An 18,049-nucleotide genomic window follows, 5' to 3' on the forward strand; every position below is an offset into this window, starting at 1 on the left:
AAATGTTTAACACGACTTAAGAGGTCTCGCTTTTATCTTTTACTAAACTGGTCTGGTCTCTGTCTCTCTCTCTTTCATATATATATATATATATATATATATAAGCCAAATATCTCATCCTAAGAGTGGCTTCTCCGTTTTCAAAATGAAAAAAAAAACATGGAAAAGATGTATTCTCAAGTGAGACCTGAGCTCGCTTAAGTGTGCCCCCTCTCACTAAGTTTGGCAATCTGGAATACAGAGTAAATGCTGGGTCTCCATGAACAAGAAATTTTCATAAAGTAAAGCGATAAAGAAAAACTTGGAAGATTTGTCCAACTTGATTGTGCCCGTGCCCATGTAGCGGGTAAAATTGACTGAGGTTGACGTATCAAACACTTTAAATATCTATCGAGAATTCGGCAATCGCTTTTCCTCTTCTCTTTTGTTTCTTTCCAAGGCAAGTGTGGAGCATTGAAACCATTAAATATATCCCTTTTGCTCAAGGGGTTGCCACTTACTTCTACCATCTTTATGTCATTCCACTATCAGATGATCTCCATCTCCTCTCCTTCTTGTAATGAAATCTCTCATTTTATATATATATATATATATATATATATATATATATATATAGAGAGAGAGAGAGAGAGAGAGAGAGAGGATAAGCTTCCTACTTTCGAATCCATAAAGGCATGCAAGTAATCACTAAATTAGTTATTTTAGGAGCTCCGGATTCGCCCGTAGAGAAAACATATGGAATATATTTTGCAGTCAATATTCTGAATTGCACATAAAACAAAGTAATTAATTGAATATTCCCATGGATCTATGCTGCATATCGAGAATATGGGATATGGCAAAAGGATGTGTCTAAAAAAAAAAGAAAAGGCCCACACTTTCGAAAATATTCTAGTAACATGCAAAGCAAATCAAGTTCATCAAGGAACGTAAATCCTCATTTGCTAAAAGGAGGGAGGGCCACTCGACCAAAAGAAGGCCGTGAAACACACTCTTCTAAAAGATAATATTCCCTTTAGATTTCAGCCATCACTGCCTAACTTTAGAAAAGTCGTATTCCTGAGAAGAAATCTTGCGTTTGGGATCACGCAAAACACAACCAAATTCTAAAACTCCAACGTCATAGCTGTCAGCAGCAACAGCAAAATCAAGAAATCTGTGCTCCCACGCGAAACGATGAAATGGAAAATTCTGAAAACAAGAAAAAAAAAAAACGCAAGGACAAGTATCACATGGTGGCACTAGCAGAAGAACAGTGACAGTTTCAAGCCCCTATACAGAGTAAACTATTCTATGCTGGCTTCACTTTCTGCTATGCAATGCCAATGATGATAATTCAGTGAGATGGATTGGTATCAGCTTACACTAATACAAGATCGCCCATAGTTTGTGATCAACAGAAAAGGAGTACCGTGTTCAGTTTGAAACTCGTCTTTTTAGGTGAACAGAAGAAGTCCACATCAGTTGAGATATAGAAACACATATAAAAGAGGAACATGGAAACCAGCAGTCGGCACAAGGCAAATAAGTTGAAAGAAATTCATGGCATCCAAACTCATTGGCCATGGAAAATATAAAGCTTTTGATTATTCCAGGTGAAGTTACAGTGCTGCTGGTTGGTAATGGCTGTTGTCAACCCGGAAAAATGACATAAGAAGTTGCAGACTCTGTAATCGATCAACACCGACCCGGAAGTTCTAGTCCAGAGGTGGTGTGGCGGGGTGACACAACTCAAAAACTGTGTCTTGGGTCCTAACTCAAATATATCACAAAGCCAAAGCAAAGGCCACCATTCTTTGGATCCGCCAATTGCTTTGGGCAGGACGATCATCTCCCTGATGAACCTAACAAGAGTGGCTGTGCTCGCGCTCCATGAGCCATTTCAGGTGGAGGAAGTCGTCGACGGAGCAGGGGATCCGCAGGGGGCCGGGGGTGCGGAAGCCGTAGACCTCTTGCGCCTCCTCCAGGAGCCGCCGGAACCGGGGATCGGAGAGGTAAGTGATGGGAATGACGAAGCGGCGCTGACCTTCCTCTTCGAGGCCGACCTTGACGGCCAAGCAGCCCTTGGGGACGGCCTTGCTCTGCTTCGATGATCTCCTGTCGAAGTCCATGGAGGGGAGTGCGATGTACCTCCCCATTCTCGGGAAATAAATAGTGAGAAAAGGAAGGAGGAATTTGGTAGTGCTAATGCAGTTGGTGTTGGAGAAGAAGGTGAGTTAATTATTTATAGGGTGGGGACGGGGCCACTGCTGTGCTGGTGGTCTTTCTTGGTCTTTCTGTACGTTTGTACTGGAGGAGGAAGAAGAAGAATCTCTCCCCTTCTCTCTCTTCCTCATTGGAGTACGTTGTAGCAGTTATTGGTATGAGTAAGAAGACCGCATCTTTTCAAAATGTACTGCGGGGCCCTTCATATATTAATGTACCTGGAATAATTCATGTGTGTGCGCATGTACATCCTCGTGCGACAGATTTCATGGAAATTATTTGAACCATTCAGTGATTTAAGGAGATGTTATTATGAAATTTAAGTTGGTACAAATATCCCTCGAATAACAATACAAAATAGTTTTCTTAATCGAAATCTTTTAATTTGAGGGGTATTGTAGTTTTTTGAAACTACAATTATGTTTTTATTTTTTTCAACTTAATCTCCACCATCTTAATTTTTTTAAATCATTGATCCACATTAAGTTTGGCATATGAAAGTTTAGTAGCTACTGATCTTCCTATGTATAAAATATCCCAAACCACTAGGTCAGGTCTACCATCTTAATTTTTTTAAATCATTGATCCACAACAAGTTTGGCATATGAAAGTTTAGTAGCTACTTGTCTTCGTGTATATATATATATGAAATATCCCAAACCACTAGGTCAGGTACAAAAACGAGACAACTCAAAATCTGTTGGTAAAAAATTGTTTATATAATCTAACATATAGCTATGATCTTAAAGATGTCTTGATGAAAACCATCTCCTATAATAATAAAAAAATGGATGGCTCTTATGACATCAAACAATAGTAGGAAAATCAATATTTTTCTTAAAAATAACCTGAACTAAGACATATTTTTTGTTCAGACAGTATCTACAAACACATTAAAACGTTCGCATACTGTTTCAAATATCGTTTAGCAAAACAAAAGTACCCACTATGACGGTAGTTGAAAACTAAATGGCCAGAAAACCATGTTGTTGGTCTCAACTTCTTGAAAAATGATCACAAACATTAACAAAATGACCCAAATGTTACTTTTCCCTTTCGAAAGTTGTTTCGGGATAGCCCTTGAGTTCGGCTCCATAGGTTGTGCATATAATACATATATATATATAAAACGCATACAAAGGTTCATTTACTGTTGATGCAGTGCTGTGGGATTGGAGTCAGACAGCAACGAACTGTGTGACACATACCCTTTTGTACAGAAGCCACAAGGCAATCAGCAAAACATGCGGACTAGTTTATTAGTCCCGCACGCGATCATGGAAGTCGGAGTCAGAAAAGAGAGACACGCGCCATATCTTCAATGGTACGTCTACTTAGAAAAGCACCCATATCTCTTTTATAAAAGATACCAATAATCTACCTATGATAGAGATAGTTAGCACCAATAAAACCTACAAGTAACTTGCATTTTTATCATCAACCACATCATCATACTGCAATATATATATATATATATATATATATATCATTACAGCTCTAATCCAGTTCACTTTTAATTATTTAAGATGGTTGTATGCGGACGCTGGTGGCGTCCGACCTTTAGAGCTGGATGGCGTACGGAAGCAGGTGGATGTGCAGACATGTTTGAGTCGTGAGGATGGACTCATGCTTGGTTCGCAGTACCCCACTCATGGAGACGACAAATTATCCAGAAATGCTGCGAGGGGCTTGCTGCCTCCACGTAGCAGTGGGGATGAGTTAGGCACATGGGGGCAACTGCTTCGGACATTCTCTCCTCCACATGACATTCTCTTTAACTTTGGAAGATTGCGAGCGTTAGTTGGCAGCAATCGTTGCTGTGGCGACAAAAAATGGCTGCCCGATCGACAATGGCTGCCACTCTTGGAACACGAGACCTGGCCCCTGCTGGTTTAACCTATAGTACCTGCTACGTAGTTCTTATTATATTTGACTCTTTCGGCTTTTGAATCTAAAAAGCTTTCAATTATGATGAACACGATGATTCTCTGCCGGGAGAATGTCACCCTTTCTTTTGTTTATTTTACTCGAGGAAACCACACCTAAAATCCTTAGTTCAGCCAAGTGTTACCTTGTCGGAATCTTTATATAGAATTGTTCTTGAATGCGTAAGGTAAATTTTTACTTTTTAAAACAGTTTGTGAGCTCAAGTTAGGGATGTTAACAGATTCTCGAAATTGAATCGGGTTATGTATTATTAGCTTATCTGTTTCTTTGGATGTTCACGGATTTGACTACGAATAATAAGGTGTCTATAAATACCATATTTGAATTTGATTTTAATCTGTTTTTGACATTTCACATCCTTATCTGACTTTTAGACTGAATCTAAACTAAATTATGATATATTAAGAACCGACTTTCAAAATGTGTGGACATCGGAAATAGAGTTTTTGTGATAATCACACACAACTAAAGAACACCGTTCGTGCAAGAAAAAAATCACCATTAATCGTTTTTAAGGGAGAAGAAAGCAGATGCCGTTGTACCATCTCCAAGTCTTGATTCATTGTTCATCGGACTCAATTTCATGTTTATTTAAAAGGCTGGCACAAACTGTCTATACAAATGATTTTTGAGCTATCTTCATCTCAACTAATGTTAGAAAACAATCTCTTCGATAACTAGATGAGCCCTGATCTTCTGCAGACAACTCAAAGAGACCTGATACTTCCTCAGCTACCAACTATATATATAAATATGTATATGCCAAATTCTGTGTTGGAAGACGTAACAAATGTGAGATGGGATTGGAATGTTCGGTCCAGTGGCGTGCATATTCGTGAACTTTTAATGGCGTGCTATCTTTGCCAGATTCTGTGTTGGATATGGAGTGCAGTTATTCATTTTATATATCTTTTCTCTTAAAAGGCAGTAGCAATACTAATCTGATAGTTATTCCTCTTTGTCCAATCCATCTTTTGCTAGTCGTCGTCGCCGGCGGCGGTGGTGGTGGGGTTGTTCCGCTTCTGCGCCGCCCAAGCGTGGCTCTTCCCTGCCTTTGCTTCTTCTTCGGTCGGCACCGGCATGCGGCCGTCCACGCACACACACAAACAAAGGTGTGGAATATGCAGCATCGGATCTTTCAGTGGTCCACTGCGACGGATGCAAGAAAATGGCGGAAAGGGCAAATAAGAATTGATGGTCTCTTCGTGATCGTCTCTTGGATTTCGTGGTGGTGAGTTGTTGGTGATCAAACTGAACCACACAGGTGTGATCTGTGTCGTCTGGTCGAGTAAAAAATCAGCATTCGGATTGTTAGAACCCGACATGTGTGCTTTGCAGGAAAGCATATTTGATTCAAGTGCAAAAAAATAATAGGCTTCTTGGTGTATGAAGATAGGGATGATCAACAGTTCGTTGAAAGAAACACTCACTTAGAGTTGTAAGCCTTTGCTTAAGAAAATTGTTTTGTTTAGGGGCCGTTGTTATGTATCCGACTCATTTTTTTGGAACAAATTTATGAAACAGTAATGTCGTGTTTGTACCTAAAAATCCAACTTAATTTAGTTATTGGTTCATGTTTGGCACTTGGATTGGACTCGAGGATCAAATGAAAAACTAAATAAGATGAATTTAAACTTATACAATGAAGGATCCGACCCAGAGAGAGAGAGAGAGAGAGAGGAGAAAAATAGGAATAGCATTAGCAGAACTTATTATGAAGCAGTCACCAGCAAGAAAATGATCACTCTGGAGCATAGAGTAGCGAAGAGAAAGAAGGAAAAATGTGGCCACCAGGCATAGGGCGGCACTGCACTACATTGCCCACATTCTATGGTAGGGAGAGAGAGAGAGAAACATGTGAGAAAATGCACCTGGGCTCATATCTATCAAATGATTGACACTAAGCCGAAAGATGGGCTGCCGTGTTTGGCACCACACGACCGGCTTCATGAAATCGACGGAAGTGGGACCAAGAGCACGATATTTGGAGTTCGTGAACTTGTCACATCACATCCCATATGAAGTACGACTTTAACACCAGACGCACCTTGGTCTCATTTGACCGGGACCCACTCGGCACATCCGGCGCAACCCCATGTGCTCGGCCACGGCGAGCCACAAGCGCAGTGCCTTGTTAGGGTCAACAAAGCAGCGATGCCCTCTAGCTAGCTAGGGCTGGCCGTGCATCCCATGTGTGGTGCGTGGAAAGGCCGAAAATTATGGCGTGGAGGAACGTTTGACCAGGGTGGGGGCTTCAGGTTTTGCACCATTATTGCGTCTATGGTGGAGCCACAATGTAGAATTAACCAAAACTCATATGTTGTTGGATGACATATTGTTGGTCATTTAATTATAAGAAAAGAAGAGTTTGGCAGCATTAGCATGGGCTGGTTCCAGTTGGGTGTCGGGACAAAAGCTAAGTTGGCTAATACTTATCCAATCAATGTCGGTTGGACCAGGTTTGAGGATACCAGATTTTTTGTTTTTTTCTTATTAAATTTAAAGCTGTGCTGGAGTGTTAATGGAGTTCTATTAACTATTAATTTGAAGCTTTGTGTGTGTGTGTGTGTTTTACTGATGTCAATTCTTTCTATTGTACCAAATTGATTGGATCCAATAACTACATCATCCAAATAGATCTTGACTGTTCGCATTGTTAAGTTGAAAAATGACTCTGGATATAGAGTAGTCTCTGCCACCTGTTGCAGCCCAAAGAAATAAAGTTTACGAGAATCAAATTGACGATGGAGATTTAACTGACCTGAAGGCCAAACCATCTACACGATCTCTATGGGGAAAGTCCTTTTATATATCTATGTTACTTGAGTGCGGGGTGCGGGTGCTGGCGTGGTACATCTTAAAAAATTTAGGTGCGGCGATGCGGTGAGAGTATTTTATTATTATTATTATTAATTTATTATTATTATTATCTTTTATAGTTTTACCTCAAAGTTCAAAATAAAAATTTCAAATATAACAAATTAAAGAATAGATAGTTTGTATAGTTCACTTTCAGTCATAGACGAACAAATGCACTTGAATAACACAATTAGACCGACTCTTGTTTGACCACTTTGGGTGCGCTACGGGAGGCACACCCGCACCCGCATCATGGGGTGAGAAGCCAAAAAAGGTGCACCCAGGTGACTTAGCTATATATCTAAATAATTAACTTATCTCTAGTGCTCACTCATATTTTCCCCAAGGAAAGCCAAATGAAGACTGGAAAACTGTCATGACCTCCACTATTTAGATTTTCTTCCATGGCATTAGCTCCACTTGTTGGTCCATGACAAGCCTTTCAAATTTCTTCTTATTTTATCACTTGTTCTTTTTTTTCTTCTGCATGACAGGTGGATTAGAGCCATTCTTTTGAGAAAGAAAGTTACTCTCTTTTGGTCCTAATGGAGCAATTTTCATTAGAGCTTTGATGGGGGATGACGATCATAAAAGGGTGACAATAGAGAGTAAATTATAGCTGCACGGTCTTTGGTCGAAGCAACATGATGTTCCACGGAGAGCAGACACCTTTTCTTTCCCCTTTCATAAGTCGTGATTCTGGTTGAAGATTATTATTGGAGCCTCCCATTGCAGGAACCAGAACAAACGAGAACAGAAAGATTAAAGAAAGAGAGAGCGAGGCAAAGGAGAAGAAAAAGGTGGAGCTCGCACTATAGATGGATTGAATCTCGACATATTGAGTGAACCAAAACGGGCCTGCGGACAGCTAAGGATCCCCCACAAAATTTTCAGAGTGATTCCTTCTTTGTCTTTGATCGTTGGAGGCATCTTTCATTAACCACTGGTTCCCTGAAATGCTTTTTCTTCATTAGATAACGATAAGAAAGATCGCTGACTGGTGGACACACGCGAAGCGATATATATATATATATGTCATCTAGTTTTCTTAAAATCAATGGCTCAAACAATTCCTGTTAAGTTTGGTATATGAAGTATCTATGAAAACCGGTAGCTACTGGACCTCAATACACCAACCTTAATAGGAATTGTTTGAGCCGTTGTTTTTAAGAAAACTAGATGATGATGAAGATTAAATTGATAAAAAAATAAGTTTGTATTTTCATATGAAAACTGATAGCTAGTAAACATTTCAAACACCACACTTAATTAGAATTGTTTGAGTCGCTGATTTTAAGAAAACTAGAAGGTGAATATTAAATGATAAAACATAAAAGCCCAGTTGTTATTTAAAGTAAGTAAAATACTCATCAAAGAAAAAAAAAGGCTTTGGTGTTCAAAAATGTTTACCTCCTTTGAAGAGTATTTTTAGTCTTTTGGAAATAAAACCAAGGGTGTTTACTCATGGAAATGAAAAAACTTGATCTCTATTACATATTTCGCAAATTTATGAAGTGGCATGGGAGGTATGATCGTCCCTCGAATGGTACCGCGGTGCATATGCGCATCTGTTGCACTCACACATATGCGCACACAAAAGAACATAATGCTTTAATCATGCTACATTAACATCCATGCGTAGAAACCTAATATTATCATATAAATCATGGTTCATTATTATCATATAATCATTACCATCACCACCGGCCTTGCCCACAAGCCCGAAATATATATATAAATATTTACTGCCAAGGAAGTAAGTCATTGTACATGGAACAGAACTCATCAATCTCGTTAGATGGCAACTCTCATCATTATATATAATCATAAAAACGAAAAATACATGCTTCAATGAAGCTCATCTCTCTCATACATAAGAAACCAGGCAACAAAAGCAGGTGTCACTTGAAGAGATGACAAAGAAAAATATTAGACACGACACATACACAACATGAATTTAGGTGGGTTGGTTTTTATTCATTGTCTAAGTGGTCGGCGACACACATGTTCATACGAACACACACATATATATATATAAAGAGAAAGAAAGAGGAATGTATCAGTATATAATTATATATAGGCTGGTATGGGCAGTTGTCCTTGCCAACCCAAATTCTAGGCCTGGGTATCGGGCCTGCCCAGGCCGCAAAGGAGTCGGGCTAGGGCTGGCCCGACACCCGAAACATGAGCTCGACCTTGGTGAGACACTTAAAACCTGAGCCCGGGCCTGGGTCCAGCCTGTATAAAATTTTAAAAAATATATATTAATATAAAATAATATATAAAGATAATTAATTATTATAATATATTACAATTATATAAAAATAAAAATAATATTAATATTAAAAAAATCTTACCGGGTCGAACTAGACTTAGTCGAGTCCACCCGAGCCAGCCCGCTGCCTTTTTCCAAGTTCGAGTCATGTCGGGTACTCATCAGGTACCCGACCCGACACCCAGGCTTACCAAATTCTATGCTTATGTTTATGTAGATACCTTAAAATTATTTGGTTATTTATATTATACTGTGTGCCCGGGACTCTTATGAATGAGGATTCCTAAAATAGTACTCCTTAGCTTAAAAAATGATTTCTTTAAGACACTTAAATTCTTGTTAGAAGATTTTGTTTAGTAAAAGAACAATTTGCTAATATAATGTTGTGATTACTAGTTCAATACATTTGGAGATTTAAATTATTTTAATGTAAATTATGATTGCCAACTAGCAAAATGTTTAGTATTCTAGGAGCTGTTAAATTTTTTACAATTAAACTAACACATTTAAAACCCAAAAAAATAATTGACTCACATACATATTTTCTATCATCATTCATAAAAAAAAAAATTATAATTAAAGTTAGATTCCACAAAACATACATCAGTATATGGCCTACGTTAGGTGTGTCATTGATCAAAGTTGTTGGGGATACCTCTCTCTCTCTCTCTCTCTCTCTCATCTCGAAGTTCTAAGGCACCACAAAGCCGTAAAGTTCACTGCTTTTGCTGAGTCCGATACAAGAAAGATTATCTTACACGGCCATTCCAGGTAATTTTCTTTTATAATTGAGAGAAACCACTCTTGAGTAGGAGACCTAACTAACCGCACTCATTTAATTTACGCTCTTATGATCGACACTTCGATATGCGAAGACGACCACCATCAACAGACATGGCCAATCAGGAGATGGACTGAAAGGTATGGTTAGATCTGCCTTACTAATTCAACTAATTAATTAGTTTTATCGGATCAGGTATGGATTAGAGCACAAATATAATTTCAAAACTTTCCTGTTGTCCTAAAGCATGAAAATCGGCGAATTAATTCTGATAGCTTTCTTTCCCATTAATTCTAGCAGCACATTTGATAAGGAAGGAGAAGCTTCGGACTCTTCGATGTATCTCCTCCTCACACAATTAGACTGCAAGAGAAATATTTCTGGTATTTTGACAAAATCATGAGGAATATTTTCAGGCTGTTTTGGGACTTGGGTGTGAAGTTTAGAGTGAAAATTTGCTATAGTGAAAAAAGTTTAGAGTGCAGAAAATAAATATGAATACTCCAATTAGGAAACAAATGTAGATAAGATAAAGAGGGAAGGTGCCTTTCTCAAGCTGCAGTTAAGACAAAACATATTTGCATATTATGCAGATTTAAAAGCCAAACCGCTTCTACCGGTACTGCCTATAGGGCAAATTGCCTTCTTATTTACACTATAAATGTGGTCACCTTGACAATGATCTTATGCTCAATTATCTATTTCACACACACACACACACACACACATATATATATATATATACACACTCATGATGTAGAAAGTCATGAAAGATATACTAGATAAGTGATTTTCCAATAATTTGCCCAATCAAATGTTTCATCATGGATTTGTTTGTGTAATTATATTTTTCTTGCTTATAAATTAATTTCCTATTTCTAGCATGGCATTCAGATCTTCTACTTTACAGTAATTTGGTCTGTGGAACTGTAAATGCAACAGGAATTTAGCCTGCAAAACTGTAAATGCAAAACACACTTTTAAGAGTAAAAATCAACACTAACCTGATGCTTGTCTGAAAAACTATGATTAAAATTAAGATTGCTATAGCAGGACAATTTTTGCTCTTTGTGATCTGGAACTCTTAGCTAAGCTACATTAGATCTCGTTTCATGTGAAACGTCAAGATAAGGAGACCATTCCATTGGACCCATGAACAGTGAACGATTCTACAAGATCAACAATGTTATGGCTTCACAACTGATCACATTGTGCAGGCGTGAAAGTGACCATGTTCTTGTGAAGATCATAAAGGATGTGAAAATTCTGCTGTTGGATGTTGCCCAAGATGGACATCCCTGATGAAGGCATCATGGCTAAACAAAACAATCCAGTGCTGTCATCAAGAATAAAATAGTTGTTTCCTGGTAAATCCAGATGGCCTCCCTGAAAATGGAAGGTTAGAGCCGGAACCTCTACCGTCTTCGCCGTGGAGGGTGATGTGAAGCAAAGATCAAGCCCGACGGCAGAGCTGTCGGCAACCGGCAAGTCTATGCCCTTGATGAATGCCTTCCTCATTTGCCTGCAACAACCGATGCAATTGGGTTAGATGCTAATTAAGAACAGATTAGATGAATTGTCAACCTAAAAGCCTATCATCTTACCAAAATGTTAGCTTTAATGTATAGACTAAAATACAAAGTTCGGGGATGAATCCTAATGAAAAACATTTCATAGGAGTACAGTGATATCTTTTTTTTTTTTTGTATAAAAACAAATCTACTTATCTTGAATAATCCACATCAAGTTTGCTTCTATTCTAACAGAAGCTTCACTTTTTATGCAAAAAAGATGTGTATTGATCATTATATTACATATGGACAATTCCTCCATATCTCGTTCATCTGAAACAAGACACTTTCTTTGTGCATCGGTAAAAGAAAAAATAGCAAAACCTGGTCAATCACCATGCAGTATCTTAAAAGCAGCTAGGTTCTTAACATGTCATAATGCAATTTGGATCCAATTTCATGTCCAAATGTTGAATTCAGATGTGAAAATAAAAGTTGGATTCGGACTGTGGCCTTTAAGAATAAGACTTGGATATGGTACATAAACTTTTCTGGTTTCATCTTCGAATTCGAATTTGACTTTGAATATTAGAACATTCGATTAATCGATATGCTAAAGGGCCAGGTATTTTGATTGAAATCTGGTCTGATTTAAAATGATTACAGAACTGTACCTGTATGCTGCTGCTTCCAAATATGTCATGGTCGTGCCGGAGTCGATAATGAGACCGCCGGTTCCGTCAGGATTCAACCTGAAAACCGATCTCGGAATCCGGAGACGCTTGCCTCCGACGCTGATCCCCTTCAGCTCGAGGTAATAAAAAGATGGGTGCGCGTCGTTCACCACCATCGGCGTCGTGACGGCCACTTTCGAGTCGTTCAGATTCTTCGGAACAGCGGCCGAGCCAAATATCAAGCGACTCGTTTTCATGTCCGCGTCGTCGATTGAAGTCAGGCAGTAAGAGAATTGTTTATACAGGGAAGAACCCACTTGCGAGATAAGCGAAAGCGGGCCTCGTCCAAGCCCAACTAGCCCCGCAGCTTGCTTGAACCCGTTCCCCTCGTTGTCCTCGCCGCACCCAAATCCAATTTTATCAACCGATACGGTTTTGTTGTCCGAGCCAAAGGTGAAGGTTTCCGAGCCGAGAATTCCCTGGGTCGTCGAGGAATCGCCATAGGTGTAGAGATACGCGCAGTCTGGAGTGCAGGTGGACGAAGGAAGAGCACTGCACAGAGGGCTGGAGCAAGGTAGCTTGCTGAAGGATGAGGAATTGGAGGGATCAAAAATTGGCGAGGACTGAGTGAAACAGTTGGTGCAAGGGGAGCACTGGGTCCAGATGAGGTCGCTGCCGGTGTCGACTATGGCCAGGAACGGCAAGGGAGGAGTTCCGATGGCGAGGTTCATCAAGAACTCGCCGCTTCCGGTGTGGACAGGGCTCTGTATGTTGCTCTGATTCATGCCGGTGCCGTTGATACCTTTGGTGCTGCCCTGTCGCAGGCTCATGAATCGATTGCTCCCTCGATGAATGGCTCTCTGCAGTCGCTCCAAGAGAGTTAGATTTCGATGGGCATCGACGTGAATGAGGTCGACCCGGATGTCGAGGTCGGTGGTGGCGCCGGCGGCGGAGGTGCTGAGGAGGACGAGGAGATTGGTGGTGCAAAGGAGGAAGAGTAATCGATTAGCTGCCGTTGCCATACTGCAGATATTGGGTGTATGGCCGGCTTACAAATGAATACATGGTTTTGTGTTTATAAAGTAAATCAAAGGATGCCCATGATCTTCATTAGAAAGTATTGAGAGAGAGAGAGAGAGAGATGGTTTGGTAATCTACTTTGATGAATAAGCTGGCCTTGTTGGTGTCAAGTCGAATCTGGTAGGTGTAGAGTTTTACCCACATATATAGCAACTTCACCATTCTTTAATCATCTTACTCTTTCCCGTGGGAAAGGAACCTCTTACCCTTTTATATATATACACACACAAAAGATTTGTAGATTTCTCTATCCCGATTTGAATGAACTCACAGCACATTGCATTGGACGGTGTGTTTATTCACGCGTACCTAATGTAATGCATCGGACTACGTGATCGGACAGATTTCAAGATAACTTGAAGATTTCAGCTCATATATATATATATCAATTGTTCTCATTTTGGAACCCTTGTTATTTTTCTTCTCTCACATGCCTATTTTTCCATTTTATCTCCTTTTTTGCATTTCCTTTGATAAGCTTATCTTCTTCTCTTCAAAATAGTTGGATCTGAAAAAGAGAAAGATACTTAAATCCCATTTGAATGTTCGTTCGTTTGTGAAATATGAGCGTGCAGATGTGTTCGTCACTTCTCTTTGTCATCAACCAATGGTTTAGTTCGACGCGACTTTTATAAGATCAACAAGAAAATTTGACTTTGGCTGTCAATCTTTCGCTGTTATAAGTACCCGTAATTTATTTTTATTACTTAAGAAACACGCTAGGAATTTAAGACACCTCACCCACATAGTTTCTTTCGTCTCATTAAACTTAAGTTTACATTTACAAGTTTAACTTTACTTGTCGCTTACACATGTATACGACTATACGTATATGAATTGATATTCTTTCGAATAAGATAACAAAATGCTGAATATCAACTGTTCATAAAGAAAAAGACTTTTTGATGTTTATCGAATTCTGTAGTTCAAATTAAAGAAATTATATTTATATGGGCAGACCAATATTTACCCCATCTGGTATCCATACGTGGGTTCCATGTCCTGACTGCAACTAAGGCTGCTTACGGCAGCTAGAGTACCATAAGGGGGGGTGTTTAATGTCTTAGAATTTTGGTTCTGAAATCAAAATATTATAATCAAATATCCACTTTAACTATGAATTAGAATGAAATTTCCAGTTTCAATTTTCTTTTGAGTTTGATTGTAGAATTAAAAATAGCTTGTTTGATGAAAAGAGAATTAAAGTTCTATAATTCATAAATTAAGGCAATGTCTTGTGTCTCAAAGGGAGACGAAAAGATTCCAGAATTCTGGAATCATATATAGTTCCACCCTTTAGGGTGAGATCATAATTCCAGAATTTTGATTCCAGAATTATTCCAATTTTCATTTTTAAAAGAATGATACTGGCGATCATTCTAAATTTCTATTGATTCGAAGTGAATCAATACAATATTGTGGTCAGGTCGTCTCCACTCAAGTCGAGCTAGATCTGGCACGTTTAAGATTACTAGGCTCTAACTCGGCTCAGGTAAGGTTGAGTCTCATGCGGACCCGAGTATAGAAATTAAATATTTCTTTCTTTTGAAGAAAATAGTGGCTATGTATATGAATTTCAAGGAATTTATTTTTTAACTTGAATTAACTAAACAAGTTAAATTCCGGTTGAGCTAGAGCTAATTGCTCCACCTGGCCGCTTTGCACGTAGTAATGTCCTCTAAGCACTGCGATCGAGTGAGGTTGCACATGCGCCTGCAGACACACACACACATGTGATTAAAAGAGAGTCACTCAGCCATCTGATCTGAACCGTCTGATCCAACATGATGGATGGTTAAGAAAGAAAGAAAAGTCATAAACATTTTTATCATATAATATTAGTTCACACAGTTTTTTTCTTGACCATCCATTTAATTCAGATGAACAACCCTAATTTCATATATATATATATATATATATAGAGAGAGAGAGAGAGAGAGAGAGAGAAAGAGAGAGAAAGAGAGAGAAACAAAACAATCAAGTGGACAAAACGATTCCCTGCAACTGCCATTCATTTGTCCATTCCTTTCTTGTCATGAGATTTATGAATTACTTGTTTCTCAGCATCTACACTGACTCGCTACATAAAGAAAAGTTCAGTGTATTCTAAGGAAAGACTTCTTTTGTCCGCTGATAATCACTTGTTAGATGACTAACATTTTCTTAAGGAAAATGTCACTCAGTCTCCTTTTTTAACAGAAAAAATTGACAATATACAGTAAAGGGTCACCTAACCTCTATCGCATCAAATTTGGTTGACCCAACAGCTGAGTTAGGAAGGACTATTTGTTGTTTTCAACCTATTTCTTTGGCTAGGATTGAATGATTTAATTGTTGGATCGTCCTCATGTGGAGAGTCTTCCAAACTATTCACGCTTAAAGAATTTGCAAATTCGTCACCGATTTTTGGCATCTTTATAGAGAATTTTTGCCAAATTGCCCATGCAATTGCGTTTTTGTGTGTGTGCATGTAGCTACCAGACCTTCATGTAGCAGAATTTGATGGGTGATCATCTATGTGATCATACAATAAACGTTCAATTGCAAATATAAAAACTAAGTGAATATTTCAATATCTTGAAATATGCTTATATGTGTGTGTGCAAGAAGGGCCGGAGCCAAGATTTTTTTTAGGGGCGAGCCGAATAGTGCAACCTCTGGATCTGGGTAGGGCCAAACTGAATTCGAATCCAAACAATACATTGCACAAATAAATTTTTTTATTCTTTTAATGTAAATTTCTTTTTCAATTTACTGGGGTGAAGTCATGGCCCAGGTGGCCCTCCCCCTCCCTCCACCCCTGTGTGCAAGGCAATATTATCGATCAGCTGGTTAAAATTAAATTGGACCACAATCAATCCAATTCATCTGCCAATAGATGCAGAATTTCTTTGTGTCATACACGATTAAACATTTATTTATTTTTAAATATTTTTACAAAGTTTGTTTTTATTTTTTATATTTTTTTCATGTTTTTTAAACATAAATACTGTTATAAACACAGTTGAAGCACTAAATCAACAGGCAGATGGATTCAATTTTATGTCGTTGCAACTTCTAAGTGATCTCTCTTTTGTCTTCAAGGCAATGGAGAAACGGGAAAGCACTGTAGACAGCAGCCAGTCTCTATTTCAAGTTTTTGTGGTGGCAACTCTAATATTAGTTAGAGTACTGATATTCAAGTTAAAAGGTAGAAAATGCACCATCCGGGGCAGCAAAAACAGGTTAAGTACCATGAGGAAAGGGAGGAAGAGTGAAGACTTCACAGCCGAATGGCAGGATCAAATATTCTTTCTTCTCACCCATATATGATCTCTCTCTCTCTCTCTCTCTCTCTCTCTCTCTCTCTCCTGCGTTTGTTGTGGGGCATTTGCCATTTAAGTTGAAATTATTTTCTTAAGTTCATTACGTTTAACATCATAAACCAACTTAGGATGGTCAAATAAAAGGCAGTTCGGACTTTTACTATTAGATTTGAAATGCTCAACATCATAGACAAATTTATAACGGATATTCTAATCGATCGCTATTAGATCCTGCATGTTACAGATGGAGTTGCCGATCCCAATTGAGCAAGCATAAGCATTTTAATGGCCTTCGTGTTAACGATGTTTATGAGAAACCATATCCTTAATACTTCCCCTTAAAAGAGGAAGTGATCCAGAGAAAGTTAGCACTAAAATGATCTAGTGCTGGCCCATAGATGTAAATGATTACCATTCCTTAGATGGTAATAGAGAAAAACTAGGTATTTTCCCTGTTTTACAGGCTTCTGTACTGAAAGCTATGACATAAGAATGGTCTACACTCATGTTGGCATCGATTTATTCATCAGATTGTTAGTCCGATCACATAATGCTTTTAATGTGGTTTTCTTGCCATGTTGATTAGCATAACCTTTAAGGCATGTGATATTCAAATGTGAAATTTTTACAGAAACATGCTCAGGTTTGAAGGGTAAGGCAAAAACAAAAAAAGAAAGGAAAAACTTGGATTCGAACTTGTATCATTGAAGCCACCTGCTTCACATAACTAAGCAGCAGTCTGCACAAAGAAAATCCCAAACTTGAACATGTTCTGTCGCAGCTCCAAAACTTAATGAATGACATTTTCATCTGATATTTCAACATAGTGAGTTTCGAGGGCTCATGATTCATAACAATGAATCAGGACATTCAAGATTTCTCCAAGAATACTGTTCAATCAGATTTTCAACATCACAAAGTAAAATTAAATTTGCTTCATCGAATATTTTTTTGGGGTGTGTAGGTGAGGATTAATTTGCCAGTCAAGATCCTACGACCTTCTGTTCTCATATGACCACAAGTTGGTATTATCAGCCTGCTGCTTCTGATGTAGTCATTTTCAACGTGTTTTGTTTATTAAACAATGGAAATTTAGATATCACCGGAGCACAAGAATTTCCATGCACGCTGCACCGGGATCACTGAAGCGCTTACCTAGATGTTGGGATCAATAAAAAATCATTTCTAACCATTAAAGAAGATGCATTTCTAAGAATATAACATTACTAAAACGAAGAAACTGATTCCACTTAAAAGGATGTGTAACTTTTAAGAAGTATAATATTTCTTATACACATGTAACATTGACAAGGAGAACTGAATGCTGAAATTTGTTGGTCTCAAATCTAACATTGATGGGTCTTAATGACAAGGAGATTCAATGGTTGAAATGCAAGTTCAGATGAGCCATT

At 38.5% G+C, this 18,049-nt stretch overlaps 2 protein-coding genes across 2 annotated transcripts; both read right to left on the reverse strand.

Moving 5' to 3' along the window:
• Nucleotides 1-1,449: 1,449 nt before the first annotated feature.
• Nucleotides 1,450-2,379, reverse strand: LOC116262940 (auxin-responsive protein SAUR32-like). Its single transcript, XM_031642481.2, has one exon. It carries the CDS (start codon nt 2,136-2,138, stop codon nt 1,845-1,847), a length of 294 nt encoding a protein of 97 aa, XP_031498341.1. The 5' UTR covers nt 2,139-2,379; the 3' UTR covers nt 1,450-1,844.
• Nucleotides 2,380-11,093: 8,714 nt separating this feature from the next.
• LOC116262790 (aspartic proteinase nepenthesin-1) lies at nt 11,094-13,306 on the reverse strand. Its single transcript, XM_031642289.2, has 2 exons — nt 12,253-13,306; nt 11,094-11,589 (listed from the first exon to the last, which is right to left on the reverse strand). Exons 1-2 carry the CDS (start codon nt 13,272-13,274, stop codon nt 11,262-11,264), a joined length of 1,350 nt encoding a protein of 449 aa, XP_031498149.1. The 5' UTR covers nt 13,275-13,306; the 3' UTR covers nt 11,094-11,261.
• Nucleotides 13,307-18,049: the final 4,743 nt, after the last annotated feature.

Source organism: Nymphaea colorata, chromosome 10 (genome assembly GCF_008831285.2).
Source record: "Nymphaea colorata isolate Beijing-Zhang1983 chromosome 10, ASM883128v2, whole genome shotgun sequence".
Taxonomy (NCBI): domain Eukaryota; kingdom Viridiplantae; phylum Streptophyta; class Magnoliopsida; order Nymphaeales; family Nymphaeaceae; genus Nymphaea; species Nymphaea colorata.